This window comes from Pelodiscus sinensis, chromosome 3 (assembly GCF_052426305.1).
Source record: "Pelodiscus sinensis isolate ZL-2025 chromosome 3, ASM5242630v1, whole genome shotgun sequence".
In the NCBI taxonomy this organism is placed as follows: Eukaryota; Metazoa; Chordata; order Testudines; family Trionychidae; genus Pelodiscus; species Pelodiscus sinensis.
Genome location: NC_143054.1, coordinates 138,923,895 through 138,937,294, shown reverse-complemented (window position 1 = coordinate 138,937,294; position 13,400 = coordinate 138,923,895). Strand labels below are relative to the sequence as shown.

The 13,400-nt window shown below is 42.8% G+C and overlaps 1 protein-coding gene across 3 annotated transcripts in view; it reads right to left on the bottom strand.

Annotated features, from left to right (window-relative positions):
- Positions 1–13,400, bottom strand: part of CRIM1 (cysteine rich transmembrane BMP regulator 1) — a 327,869-nt gene that overhangs the window by 32,495 nt on the left and 281,974 nt on the right. For all 3 annotated transcript variants that reach the window (XM_075924932.2, XM_075924933.2, XM_075924934.2), the window contains 2 exons: positions 12,052–12,173; positions 3,344–3,553 (listed from right to left, as the gene is read on the bottom strand). In XM_075924932.2, the coding sequence (XP_075781047.1) occupies positions 3,344–3,553; positions 12,052–12,173 (332 nt within the window). The remainder of the gene's footprint in view (positions 1–3,343; positions 3,554–12,051; positions 12,174–13,400) is intronic.

Below are 13,400 nucleotides of genomic sequence, written 5' to 3'. Positions count from 1 at the left end.
GTCAGGAGGGCATGCGACACCATGGAAACTGTGCTGGGGGGAACCGGCTTTTAAGCTGGTTGTCCCCAGCACCGTCTTCTATTCCCCCCTTGCTACCTCTCATATAGAGGCAGCAAGGGGGAGGGGAAGTGAGTAGTCGAGTATGCCACTCGACTACCTGATAAGCTTATACCTAACATCCCTAATGGGTACCCACAGGGCCCCACAATATGCCACCATTTGTATGGCTGACCTAGAGCAACGTTTCCTCAGCTCCCATCCCCTAGCATGATTCCTCTACTTATGCTACATTAAGAACATAAGAATGACTATACTGGATCAGATCAAAGGTCCATCTAGCCCAGTATCCTGTCTTCCAACATTGGCCAATGCCAGATGCCCCAGACAGAGTGAACAGGTAGTCTCCTGTCATCTATTTCCAGCTTCTGACAAACAGAGGTTAGGGACACTATTCCTACCCATCCTAGCTAGTAAGTATTGATGGACCTAACCTCCATGAATTTATCTAATTTTTGAACCCTGTCAAAGACCAGGTCTTCACAACATCCTCTGGCAAGGAGTTCCACAGGTTGACGGTATGCTGCATGAATAAATACTTCCTTTTGTTTGTTTTAAACCTGCTATTAATTGTATTTAGTAACCCCCTAGTTCTTACATTGATGACATCTTCATCATGTTGACCCACAGGAAAGAGACCCTTGAAGAATTCCACTGGGATTTCCACAATTTCCAACCCACTATCAATATCAGCCGGGACCAGTCAACACAAGAGATCCACATCCTTGACACTACAGTACAGACAGATGATGGTCACAAACACCACCCTATAGCAGAAACCTACTGACCACTATTCTTACCTACATGCCTCTAGCTTTCATCCAGGACATATCACATAATCTACTGTCTACACCAAGCCCTATGATACAACTGGATTTGCTCCATTCCCACAGAGGAAAATACCTACAAGATCTTTATCAGGCATTTTTAAAACTTAAATGCCCACCTGGGGAAGCGAGGAAACAAATTGACAGAATCATACAAGTACCCAGAAGTCAACTACTTCAAATCAGGCCCAACAAGGAAAATAACAGAACACCACTGGTCATCTCCTACAGCCCCCATCTTAAACCCCTCCAGTGCATTATTGACAATCTGCAACCTATCCTGGAAAACGATCCCTCCCTCTCACAGACCTCGGGAGACAGGCCAATCCTAGCCTACAGACAACCCCACACCTTAAGCAAATACTTATTAGCAGCCACAAAATACACCTCAGATACAGTAGTAGCTTCCTAAGTGAGTTTAACAAACTCCATTGCCAACTCTGTCCACATATCTATACAGACCCCAAGTTACGACCACCTCCACTTACGACCATCTGCACTTATGACCAAAGTGGTCGTAAATGTGGATCCGAGTTACGAACGGCGATCCGCGCTTACGAACAGCCATGTAACTCTATGGAATCCGAGTTACGAACACTTCAACCAAGTGTTGGTCCGTAACTTGTTTGTAACTCGGGGAGTGGCTGTACAAGCGACACCACCACGGAACCAAACCACATACGCCACACCATCAGGGGCTCCTGCAATGAGGAGTAATCGTAGCTCGAATTAGGAGCTTTATTTCGAACTACCTAGCCCAGGCCATGTGTAGCCGCGGGCAGGGAGTTTGAACTACCGGACATTTAAAAATGGCGGTGCCCGGGAACATGCAAATAAAGCCCGGGATATTTTAATCCCGGGCTTCATTTGCAAGTTCGAATGACTACATTAGCCACCCTAGTTCGAACTAGGGTGGCTAGTGTAGACATACCCGTAGATAGTGTGGGGGAGGGAGGGAGGAAGGCAGGGGGGGGGGGGAGAAATCACACAACTTGACGGGAATTTCTAAAACGTGCATCATCTAACTCAATAGTTCCTGGACAGCTCAGTGGGAGAGGGTGGCTGTACTGTCTAGTCTTGTGAGGAAGAAATTGCTACTGGGGAAGGATGCTATTCAGCCTGCACATACTCTTTCTCACTTTCCTGCGCTTCCCGATACACAGTGCCAAATGTGTTTTTTTTCAATGAGCGAGACTCAGGCTGAAACATAGCTCTCTGGAGTACTGATTGGGGATGTCTGTTCCGTCCTGATAGACCATTGTCCAGCTCAGAAGGGGGCTCTCAGAGAACACTCCAGAAGAAGTTTAAAACAGACCTCTCTCACCTTCTGTGTTCTTTGGAAGAGGAGTGACAGACAGATTTTCTCAAGACTATGTCTCTCTTCAGGGTGAACCAGGCTTCTTGAGTATTAGCAAAATACTCACATCTCAGCACAGATGAGTTTTGAGCCTGAGGAATTTGCTTCAGTCATAGCAGTTAAATCCAGTCCCTAATCCTAACATAAGCTTTAACTAAACATTGTTTCAACTAATTTTAAGATACTAATTTAAATAGTAATTTCCATGCCTTTTACTTTGTTTCTTATGTTTGTTTTATTTTACAACAAAAGCAAAATATTGCCTTATCCTTTTAAATACTTGTTTTCTGTTGATTTGGCATTTTATTACTATTAATACCATTATTACTATTTTGAATTTTACTATGCAATACCGCCTACTATCTAGTAACTCAGATATTAATTATGATACATTCATATCTATTAAAGGAACAATTGTTTATTGTTTATCATATAAAATAGTCTCCTGTGAGCAATGCAATTGAGACTAAAAATGAAATAATGTTATACTTTTACCCAGCGTCTAACTTAAGATCTTTCAAGTATTTTAATGTGTAATGTTCTTATAATCAAAACAACATAATAATTCTACGTGATTTGTACTTCGCCTTCCCAAGAGAGACAATTGAATAATTTTCTATTACAGGAGCAAATATTTCTGATCTGCTACATGCAATCAGATTATTCAATTAATCAAGAAACCTGATTGAATGAATATTCCCATCAGACACACTGAAAAACTGTCATCAATAGGTGGCCATTAAGGAAATTTCATTTTTAACTTAAGGCTAATCAGAAGATTTTCATATGACATCACAGCTAGCAAACTGGAAACATAATATTTTAGAATTGCAACACTTTATTTTATTTTTTTTACAAATATTAATGAATTAACCCTCACAACAGCCATATGAAATAAGTATTCATACTTTTATTTTACAGTTGAGGAAACTGAAACACAGAAAACATAACAAAAGTCACCAAAATTAGTTTCTGGCATAGCTGGGTATCAGAACCTCATCTCTTGACTTGTATTTATGGCTTAACTATGGACGAGGAAATGTCACACACAAAAGTGGGAGTAGGGTTGATTTATTATATAATGTATAATACAACATTTTACCTGGACATGATGGACAACATTGTCCTGGATGTATGGTAGGATTGCCACAGTTTGGCACAGGGCAGGTGATCAACGCACACATCTCCCGTCCATTGAGACAATAACATTCTCGGCAACCATCATGCCAACTCTCCTCTTTCTCATGACGATGACCATCCATTGACAGGCAAGAGCCTGTTTTAACTGGTGGCATAACAGAATCTGGTATCTCTGCATAAAATGATCAGAAAATACATGCCCTGGTGAGACTGTGTTGCTTACAAAAAACAGTGTATACCTTCACTAGATTTGTTTTAAAGTTTTTATTTTTCTATTATTAGTTATTGTTACTTTTACCTAGACTTAGAAATCGGGTAAGCCTCAGGAGCACTTGAAACAAGCCTCTGAATGATGTGCCAAGATAAAATGAACTTGCACAAAGTCAGTATTCACTTCCATCTACTGATAATGCATTGGTAAAATCACACAGAAACTAAATTTTTGGCATGTCAATGCTGGTAAGCAACTTGGCACACCCTTATAAGCAGGAGACAATATGCTTTGCTTGGAATATCTTTAGAGCTGGATTGCAACAGATAGGTGGTCACTTGCTTGGGTTTCCATGGCAGGCATCCATTGCTGCTCATACTGCAGTGACAACAAATGTAAGTCTCAGAGGGATGGCTGTGTGAGTGACAAACAAATATATACTTTTTAAAGTTACAGACTAAGGTGCCACAAGATTGTTGTTAACAAATATAAGATTACCCAATCAGAGTGAGGGCAATAGCACAGAGCAATGCTCATTAGGTTAAATTAATCCATCAATCAAAGAAGCATAGACCACTAGAACTGGAAGGGACCTCGAGAGGTCATCGAGTCCAGTCCCCTGCTCTCATGGCAGGACCTGGTACTGTCTAGACCATCCCTGATAGAGGTCTATCTAACCTGCTCTTAAATATCTGCAGAGATGGATATTCTAGAACCTCTCTAGGCAATTTATTCCAGAGTTCAACCAAATGTAAATGAACTTACCAACAGGGATGATTGTGTTCCACACTTCTGCATTCTGAGTGACTGGGATGACCCCCTACACCCTCAGTCTCTACCCTTCCACTATGAGGGAGGTGAGCACAAGTTTATTACATCAGAGCCACCACTCTCTCCAAGTAACTCCGGGTATGAAAAGGTAAGATCAGCTTCACTTGTCAAAGACCAAAGGAAGATATGATTCCAAAGCAATTTCACAGGAGCTGGGGACTGGGTCCACTACTCCTCCAACAGGGGGGAGGAACAGTTATGAGAACCCCGGCATAATTCTTCTACCCTCAAGACTCTAGTTTCCCAAAATATTGTCTGTCTCCCTCCTCCACTGGTGTATGCTGAGACTCAGCGACCAATGTAGGGTAGAAGCAGGGAAAACAACAGAGATAAAGAGAGAATGAAGAGGAAGCAGAGAAATGTAGGGAGAGACTGAGTGGAGAAGATAGTGACTAAAGAAAAACTTGGAGAGGAGGAAGAAAAAAAAGGGAAAGGGTGGCAAAGGAAAGGAGAGATGGTGTAAAAGAATGCAAGAAAAGAAACAATTCATAAACATTAAAGGAAAAAGACTAGCTGTAGGAAAACACTGCATCTCAACTCTTTTTTCTTGATGGAGCAAATGATATGACAGACTAACAACAGAGGGGAAATTAAAAGTGAAGGCAGGAAGAAAAGCACAGGCAGAAAACTTAAGCAAGTTTATTAAGAAAATTTAATATAAAATGTTACAATGAATGCTATTTTCTATAAATTATGTGAGTTCATGATAGCAGATAGTGTGACACAGTATTTCCATGAGTCGGAGTTGACCTTATATGCGTTGTAAGTGATAGGTTGAAAAGAAACCACAAATGAGTTATAAAAGGCCAGGCTAGTGAAGGAAAATGTTATGTAACACTGCCCAATACCATGTCTGATTTATATTTGTTTGAGTTGTTTTGGTCATTACAATATTTGATTAATTTAGCAAACATTGAAAATTATTTTTGTTTTTGTACTGTGCTGACTAGTCTGTAAGACTGCTAGGAAAGTTTGGGTTGCTTTTATTAGTGCATAGGTTGCATATTTTTTGCGGCCAGGATAGACAGGGATGGCAGAGACTTGTTCATGTCCTTCATGACATTTGATGTTGATGAAGGATTGACAGTGAATTGGTGAAGTGAATGGAATGAAGTATCTGAATGCAAATATTTCCAAGACCCAGCAATCTGTTGTGATGGCAGCCTAATGATGATAGAATGGGCACAAGAGCCGGTGAAATATAGCACTGTGTTGCTGAAGATGGAGGTGGGAAAGGTCATGCAGGCCCCCGACCAATATCTCAAACCTGCTGCTTGGTGGACTGGGATATAGAGGAGCTATTGTTGTTTTGGCGCTGCGTCTGAGCATGAGATTTGGGACGAGACTAGTCAGAGGGTCTGCACTGGTTTCTCCAATATAACGACTCACACTGGCATTGGCACGGCATGAATCTCCTTTGTCTGAAGGGAGGTATGCACATCCCTACCATCTGGAGTGTCATTAGAGAATCCTTACTAGTATGAAGGACCTCATTGGTTTTTGCAGCAAAAAGTATTCCCCTATCAAAGGGAAGGTCCTCTACTTTCCCTTTCAGCTCTTTAAGGACTCCTGCAGATTACGCAAAGGGCCTCCTGGCTTCAATGATGGAGGTAGCAGTGGATCTTGCCACAGTATCTGCCACATTTAAGGCCATCTGTAAGGCAGTATGACTTGTGGAATATTCTTCCCAGCCAACTGACTTGAACACTGGTCTTTTGTTATCTGGCAGGTGGTCCATCAGGTCGGTTAACCTGGAATAGTTATCAAATTCATGATTAACCAGGAGGGCAGTATAGTTCGCTTTGTGTAGTTGCAGCGAAGAAGACGAACAGACCTTTCTTCCAAAGAGGTCCAAAAATTTGTCTTGGGGCATATTAGGGTATTGTGGCAACTGTGATCTCTGTTGAGCAGCATCAACCACCAATAAATTGGGTTGTGGGCAGGTAAATAAGATGTTTAGACTTTTTTTGGGGGGGTGGGGAGGGACGACAAAATACTTTTAATCCACACATTATTAGTGGGAGGGGCAGACACAGGCATTTGCCAGATCTTGTCTGCTGTCTCCATAAATCTCCTCACCTATATGGAGCACGATTTTTGCTCTTTGAGTAGGTTGGAAATTCTTCAGGGGGCAGTGCTGCTTTTCCTTGACCTCCGTGAGTTGCATCTGTTGACTTGTGACCACTCTTTAGAACAGTTCTTGAAACTGTTTGTTGTCATCCACTGGGGATGACTGCTTCATCGGGAGATGATGCAGACTCATCAGTGAGTGAGGTGTCTAGATCGGGGCGGGGGGGAGGTGTCATAATCAACTGTTATTTGACCCTCCTCTGTGTCCCACTGAGCTGCAGTGGCTTGGGCACATCTGTGGGGTGAGGGAAGTGGTGGCCTGAAAGATGGTGTAGGAGGGAACCTCTGCAGCAGGGTGACCAGTGTCTGTAGTATTGAGGTGGATACTGCCACTCCATCATCCACAGAGGATGGTGAGCATAAGGACGGATATGCCTGTACATGTCATGGTATGATCTCATTGGTGAGGAGTATCTCAAAAGGAAGACATCTCCACAGTCCTCTTCAAAAAAACTCCGCACCGATGGCACCAGGAATCTCTGAGATCTAGCGGAGCCCTGAGATGAAGGAGGTGGTGAAGGAGAAATACACTTTGTTTGTCTGGGGCGCCATACAGTCCTGCATGGGGAGTTGTGCTGTGAGTGTGAGATATGATGATAGGAGGGGTGCTCAGTCAGTGCTGGGGAACACCAGCACTGATGCTGGTGACAACGGTGATGGGGAGAAAATCAGTTCCAGGCTCTCCAACATCGCAGGCCTGTGGTTGGATTTTGAATGCCCCTGTGTCAGCACCGGGCACTCACTGGGTAACGGCAGTGTTAACAGGGTGGAAGACTTGTTCACTTCACGTGGCTTCACTGGTGCCAGAAAGTGTCCGGAGCTGCCAGTGCCGGAGCTTCGTTTTTGTGTATTTAGTGGAATGGGTGGTCTCAGTGCCAGAAAGTGTCCGGTTTGTCACTGGTGCTGATTCGGGACAAAGAGGCCAGTAAAGAGTGCATTGGAGAGACTCTCTTTTTCGCAGCTTTTGGTGCCAGTGAGCTCACCTGTCTTTTCTCCAGCGTAGGAGGCTCCATATGAGAGCCTGAGTCCCTGGTGTCAGGAGGCTGAAGAGCCTTGTCAAAGAGGAGCATGCGGAGCTGAATTTCCCTCTCACGACAAGCCCGGGCAGTGCGTTTGGTGCACTGAAGGCATTTTTGAGGGATATGCGCCTCACCAAGACATTTAATGCACGAAGAGTGCCCATATGGCACGGGCATAGGTTCGCGACATCTGTCGCAGTTTTTAAAACCTGGTGATCCCAGCATATTAAGGGTCCAGGTTAAGTCTCTTTGTTTTTAGTTTTGTTTTATTTTTTACTGTTCTTCTTTCTTTTTGTTTTGTTTTTTAGGCCACGGCTGGTTGGGCCTTCAGACTCTGTTAATTTATATTATATCTTTCTGTTTCTTTTCTTTTTTTTGGTATTAATAAAAGAACTACTACTGACTAAGATAACTACTATTAACTGTAAAACTATAAAATTAACATTAACTAAGTACGTCTTTCTGAGGCAAAAGCTCAGAGGAGAGAGGCGAGTTCCATCTGCAGCTGAGGGATGATGGAACTAAGGAGGGGTTGGGCTGCATGCACCAAGAAAAGGGCACAAACAGCACAAGGCGCCTAGAGTGCATGCACGGCCCTATTGGCTACTGCTACGGAAAACTCCAATCTGCAACACCTACAGTGGAGCACCCTGTGACGGGGCTAGTGAGCCCCGCACTCTTGACAGTGCCATCCCAGCGCTATGGGGAAAACAGGAGAGGCGGCAGTGTGCCACTTGCGTCTGCCTGGCGCAGGCGGACGACGTCACCTGCCGAAGCAGCAGGTGGACGACGTCGCCTGTCCAGTGCGGGAGAATGACGTCACTCGCTGAAGCGGCAGCAGGTGGCTTAAAAGACTTCGGGAGGACCCAAGGGAGGGGGAGCAAGGAGCATGATCCAGAGGAGGAGGACCGGCGAGGCAGCCCGGGGGCCAGAGAGCAAAGACACCGGAGGCACAGCCAGAAGGGGTGCAGTATCCAACGGAGGTATGTTGGCACCAGGATGCGGGTAGGAAATGGCCCAGGGTGGGGTCGGGAAGCCCGCGGGCTGGTAAGTTTAGGGGAACTCCCCTGTCAGCCAGGCATGGGAAGTAGGAGTCCCTGCTTTAGGGCCCTGGCCAGGGACCCAGGAGTGAGGGTGGGCCCGGGTCCCCCTATCCTGCCACCCACAATTGTCTCCTGGTGTTATGAAGGCGGTGAGTCTCAGGAAGGGTACCGGAGATGGAATAACTGAAAGACTGCAGGGAAACTGGTGGAGGGCTTTGGACGTGGCCCATTTGGACCAGGGCAGATGGCAGCTTACAGCTGAGGAAACTGGTGGAGGGCTTTGGACTTGGCCCATTTGGACCACAGTGGGCAGCAACCCACGCAGTGGGAGGGGAAGGGCATGAAGAGCTATCAAGGGGAAGGCTTTTGAGTTTCCTTCGAGTTAAAATAAAAGCGGAACACGCATGCCTCCTAAGTCGGATGTTTTACACACCCATGGAGCACCTACAGTGGAGCACATCACTCGAAGACCTTATTTTAGTGGATTAAGCTTAGCTGGTGTGTTTTGTTTTCTTTTGTTTAGCAACCTATATTGTTCTGTCTGCTATTTCTTATTACCACTTCAATCCTACCTTTTATACAATCACTTTTGTTTATTAATAAATGCAACATAAACCACTGTTACCTAGGAGGGAAAACAGCTGTGCATCTCTGTCATTGATAAAGGGGAGAACACTTTATGAGCTTGCTCTGAATAAAACTTATTTATCTGGGGGTTCTGGTGCCATTGGGGCTGTGGCAAGTCCCTTTGACTGAGCCTTTCCAGAGCTGAGTTGATCTCAGTGTCTGTGTTGCTCTCCTATGGGCTGTGAGACCCCAACTCCGTGCCATTGTTGGAGGAGAAAGGAGTGTTTGGCTCAGCAGAACAGTGTGGAGGGGTACCCCAAAGAGCAGGAATAGCTCAGTGGTATTTCAGCACATCAAGTGACAGTGTCAAGAGGATCTCTGTGACAAAACCCATCCCACATGGTCCCTGTTCGAAGAGTTTTTAGCCTAAATTAGTCACAGATATGACAAAATATAAACACACATCAAAAGTACAGGGAAAGGAAGGACAGTGATTAAAACAAACTAAATATTATGAGTCCTATTATTCTATAAACATTCACAGTGAGTGAATAATTGAAATTCTAATATATGGCTAGGACTAGAATGGTACAGTAGATATAGTTTTTCAGGAGGGATTGAAAAACATGAAGATGCATGGCACAAAAGAAGAGGGATATTCTTCCAACTATACAGAAATCAGTGAGAAAAAAGTCAAAGGTGTAGCAAGACATGAAAAATAAAGGAAGGAGGTAAAAAACTGGGCAGAGACCCGAAGGAAAATTCGAGAGTAACAGGATATGAGATACAGACAGAGGCAGAGATGTTGCAGAATCTTAACAATCCGAGTCAGGTATTTCATCGTGCCAACCCAAGCCGATTTCCTTTCGTCGACTTCCCAACTCTCTAAGCGTAAAACAAACTCCAGAGGCTCATTTTTAAGGAAATGGTTAGATTTTAGCTGCCAAGGACTCAATATATTGAGGATGGAAAGAAAGAAATTGTGGTAGTCCAGGCAAGATAAAAAACATGGTCTTGACAATGGAGGAGAGGAAAGAGTACATTTTAGCACTTTTACTGAAGGAAAAGCAGTAAGATAGAGGAAGTACTTTGATATAAGAAAAGAAAGATAGAGTGGAGCTATAGATATAGATATACAACTATAAGGAAATAAGGAGTTTTTAACCATGGTGGAGAGAATGAGGACAGAAGATTCATTAGGAACATATGTTAGATGTATAGTGTTAATCTGTTTCGATTAAGAAAATGCATAACATTCTTGAAGATATATGAGATAAGAAATTATGCATGCCTGGAGAGCATAAAGTAAGTACCCAAAAGTTAAGTCGAAGCTTGTGTATTATTGCCAAGCTTTGACACTGTTCATTGGTCCTGGAAGAAAGACTGTAGATTTTCCATACATCAAGTGTTTTCCTCAAGTTTTTTTCTACAGACATGGGAATCACATATTTTAACAAAATTAACAGTTATTTGTTAATTTTATTTGACCAGCTCACAGTCTCTAAGAACTTCTTGGACACAGTGTGATGAAATAGCAAAATTATTTTGATAATACTGGAGATGTATTTAAACAGGATCAGAAAAAAAACCCCAGTATTCACCTAGCTACCAAGGATCCTACTGCTAATTTGAAATAATAGTAATAATAATAATAATACTTAGCACTTATATAATGTTGTATATATTCAAAGCAATGTACAAATACTTATGTAATGATGTATAGTGAATTGGATCAGGTGGAAGTCAAAAGAAATATTTCAAAATATTTAAAATATAGATTTAAAGAAAATATATTCCAGCGAAGGAAGAAAAGAAATTCAATCAGTTTTCTCAGGCTTATTACAGGCCTGATTCAAATCCTACATCAACTGACTCTCACTGATTACTCAAATGGAAGATGGATTGGGGTCTCAAATGTCACCAGAAACGTGTGATATGTACCTTCTCTAGGCTGATATTAAAAACACAAAACCCACAAATGATACCAAAGCCCTACTATACAGGGTTCTCCCCTAAAGAATGTGAAATTGACTACCACCATCTGAGTTAACAAGTTTCAAGTCACAGAGAGGTAGCCATGTTAGTCTGTATCTTTGAATACAAGTAGTCCTATGAGTTCTCATGGGCAAAACTCACTTCTTCAGAGCTCATATGAAGAAATGGGTTTTGCCCATGAAAGTGCATGATACTACAAGTAGGACCTTTCTGGTCTGGCACCCTCAGGACTTGACTGGTCTCGAATGAGGGAATTTGCAGGATCAGGGGAGGTTCCTCCCTTCCTGACCCATGCTAAACTGCTGCCCCCCTTCCAGCAGCAGCTCCAGATGCTCCATTGCTGCCTGCTCAGCCATTAGTCCCTGAACCGGAGCTCTCCAGCTCCCGCTGGCCCTGCTGCTGCTGGGGCTAGAGCTCCCTGGCTGCCACTAGGACTGGGGCTGCGCTTTCTGGCCAGGGCCAGAGCCAGAGCCAGAGCTGCACAGCAGGTCCCCTGCTACTGCCCAGCTGCTGGAGCCAGATCTCCCTACTGTGCTGCTTGCCACTCCCCCACATGTGGGGGTCCCAGCTGAGTTGCCAGACCCCCTCCTGCTGCACTCCTGTCCCATAGCCAGACCTCCCTCTGTCTGGACATTGTGGTCCAGGAAGTGGTCCTCCCAAACCACAGATGTTTCTGGATCAGAGAGTCCTAGTTAAGGGAGGAACAACGTGCATGTGCGTGTGCATGTGAGCGAGAGAGAGAGTCTCTAAGGTGCCACAGGACTACTTGTTTTTCAAGTCATATTAATATGATGTATTACTCCTTTTAACTTCTCACAGATTCTGATTGCTTTAAAACCAAACAGATATGGAGGTAATGTAGTCTCACACCTACCTCTGCACTTGCAGAGAAGACAACCATGATTATTCTGCTGGAAGCCCATTGGACAGATCTTACCACAAGGAACTTCTGGGCATTTCTTACAGCGACAGGTATCACAGCCATGCTTGTTCTTCCTAGATGACCGAAATAATTTGTCAAAGGTCAGCAGATCACTTTAAATGTCTGACTAAAAATGCTCATGATCTTCAGAGAAAAGGGTTCTCCTGAAATGACTAAGTAAGGCTATGTCTACATTTGCACTTGATTAACAAAACTTTTGTCATTCATTGGTGCCTAACTCCTAACCCCCCATGAATAACAAAGTTTTAACAGGGCAAGTGAAAGTCTGAATGCTGCTCTGTCAGCAGAAATACTTTGTCACAAAAAAGCCAACAAACAGCATTCACACAGGCTAAAGTTTAGAGACAGGGATGTGTTGACACAGCATTGTCTCTAAAAGCTGCATAATATAGATATACCCTAAGAAAATCTCCTTAATTGTAATTCTTGTACTCAGAGGTGGTCAGGAATAAATAGATCTCCACTCTTGGCTTGTGTTCTCTCTGTGTGACCGGCAGAAACACCCTATTTCAATTTCAAACTATTAAACCTCCTCATTTTCCTTACACATTTAAATGCTGATGAGCCAGCACTGCTTTAGACAATCAGTTCTTTTTTTCAGATGAAAGAATAATAGAGTAGTCATAATAAAAAAATCTCCAAACCATCGAGGAAGATGGAAAGGTGAGGAAATCTATTATAATCACTAACTTCCAAGAAAAAAATTACAAATAATGTTTTTTCTCCAATAAGTAGTATACAGTAGATCTCCATTCTTGCAAAATGCTCCAGGGATGTAACCAAAAATGTTAAATAAGTAACAGAAAGCTTATACAAGACAAGGAATGACAATACCAAGTGCTACAGACTGTGAACGTATAGAGACTTTTTTTATACATGGAAGTTTTCTATATTATGCATCTGCCGAAAGATACTGTGTACTGGATCATTTTCCCACCTCCTAGATAAATACAAATCATATCATGCTGGTAATGCTAATCAAGATAGTGTTATGAAAAAAAAATAGTTCCAGTCAAAAAAGCTTGTTATTGTTTTTACGAAATCGTGTTTTATTATTAAATCTATTTATACTATAGAAAGACAATATAGCTCATATTAAGTGTATTAAAATCTGGTTAACTGATAGATTGTAAAACGTTGAATAAATTGGAACAATTTATCTTGGGATTTGATATATCAGTTGATAAATCAAGACTAGATCTCTTTCATATATGTGTGTGTGTGTGTGTGTGTGTGTGTTACTACAGCTCAAACAAAAGTAAGGGTCTCATAGTATTACA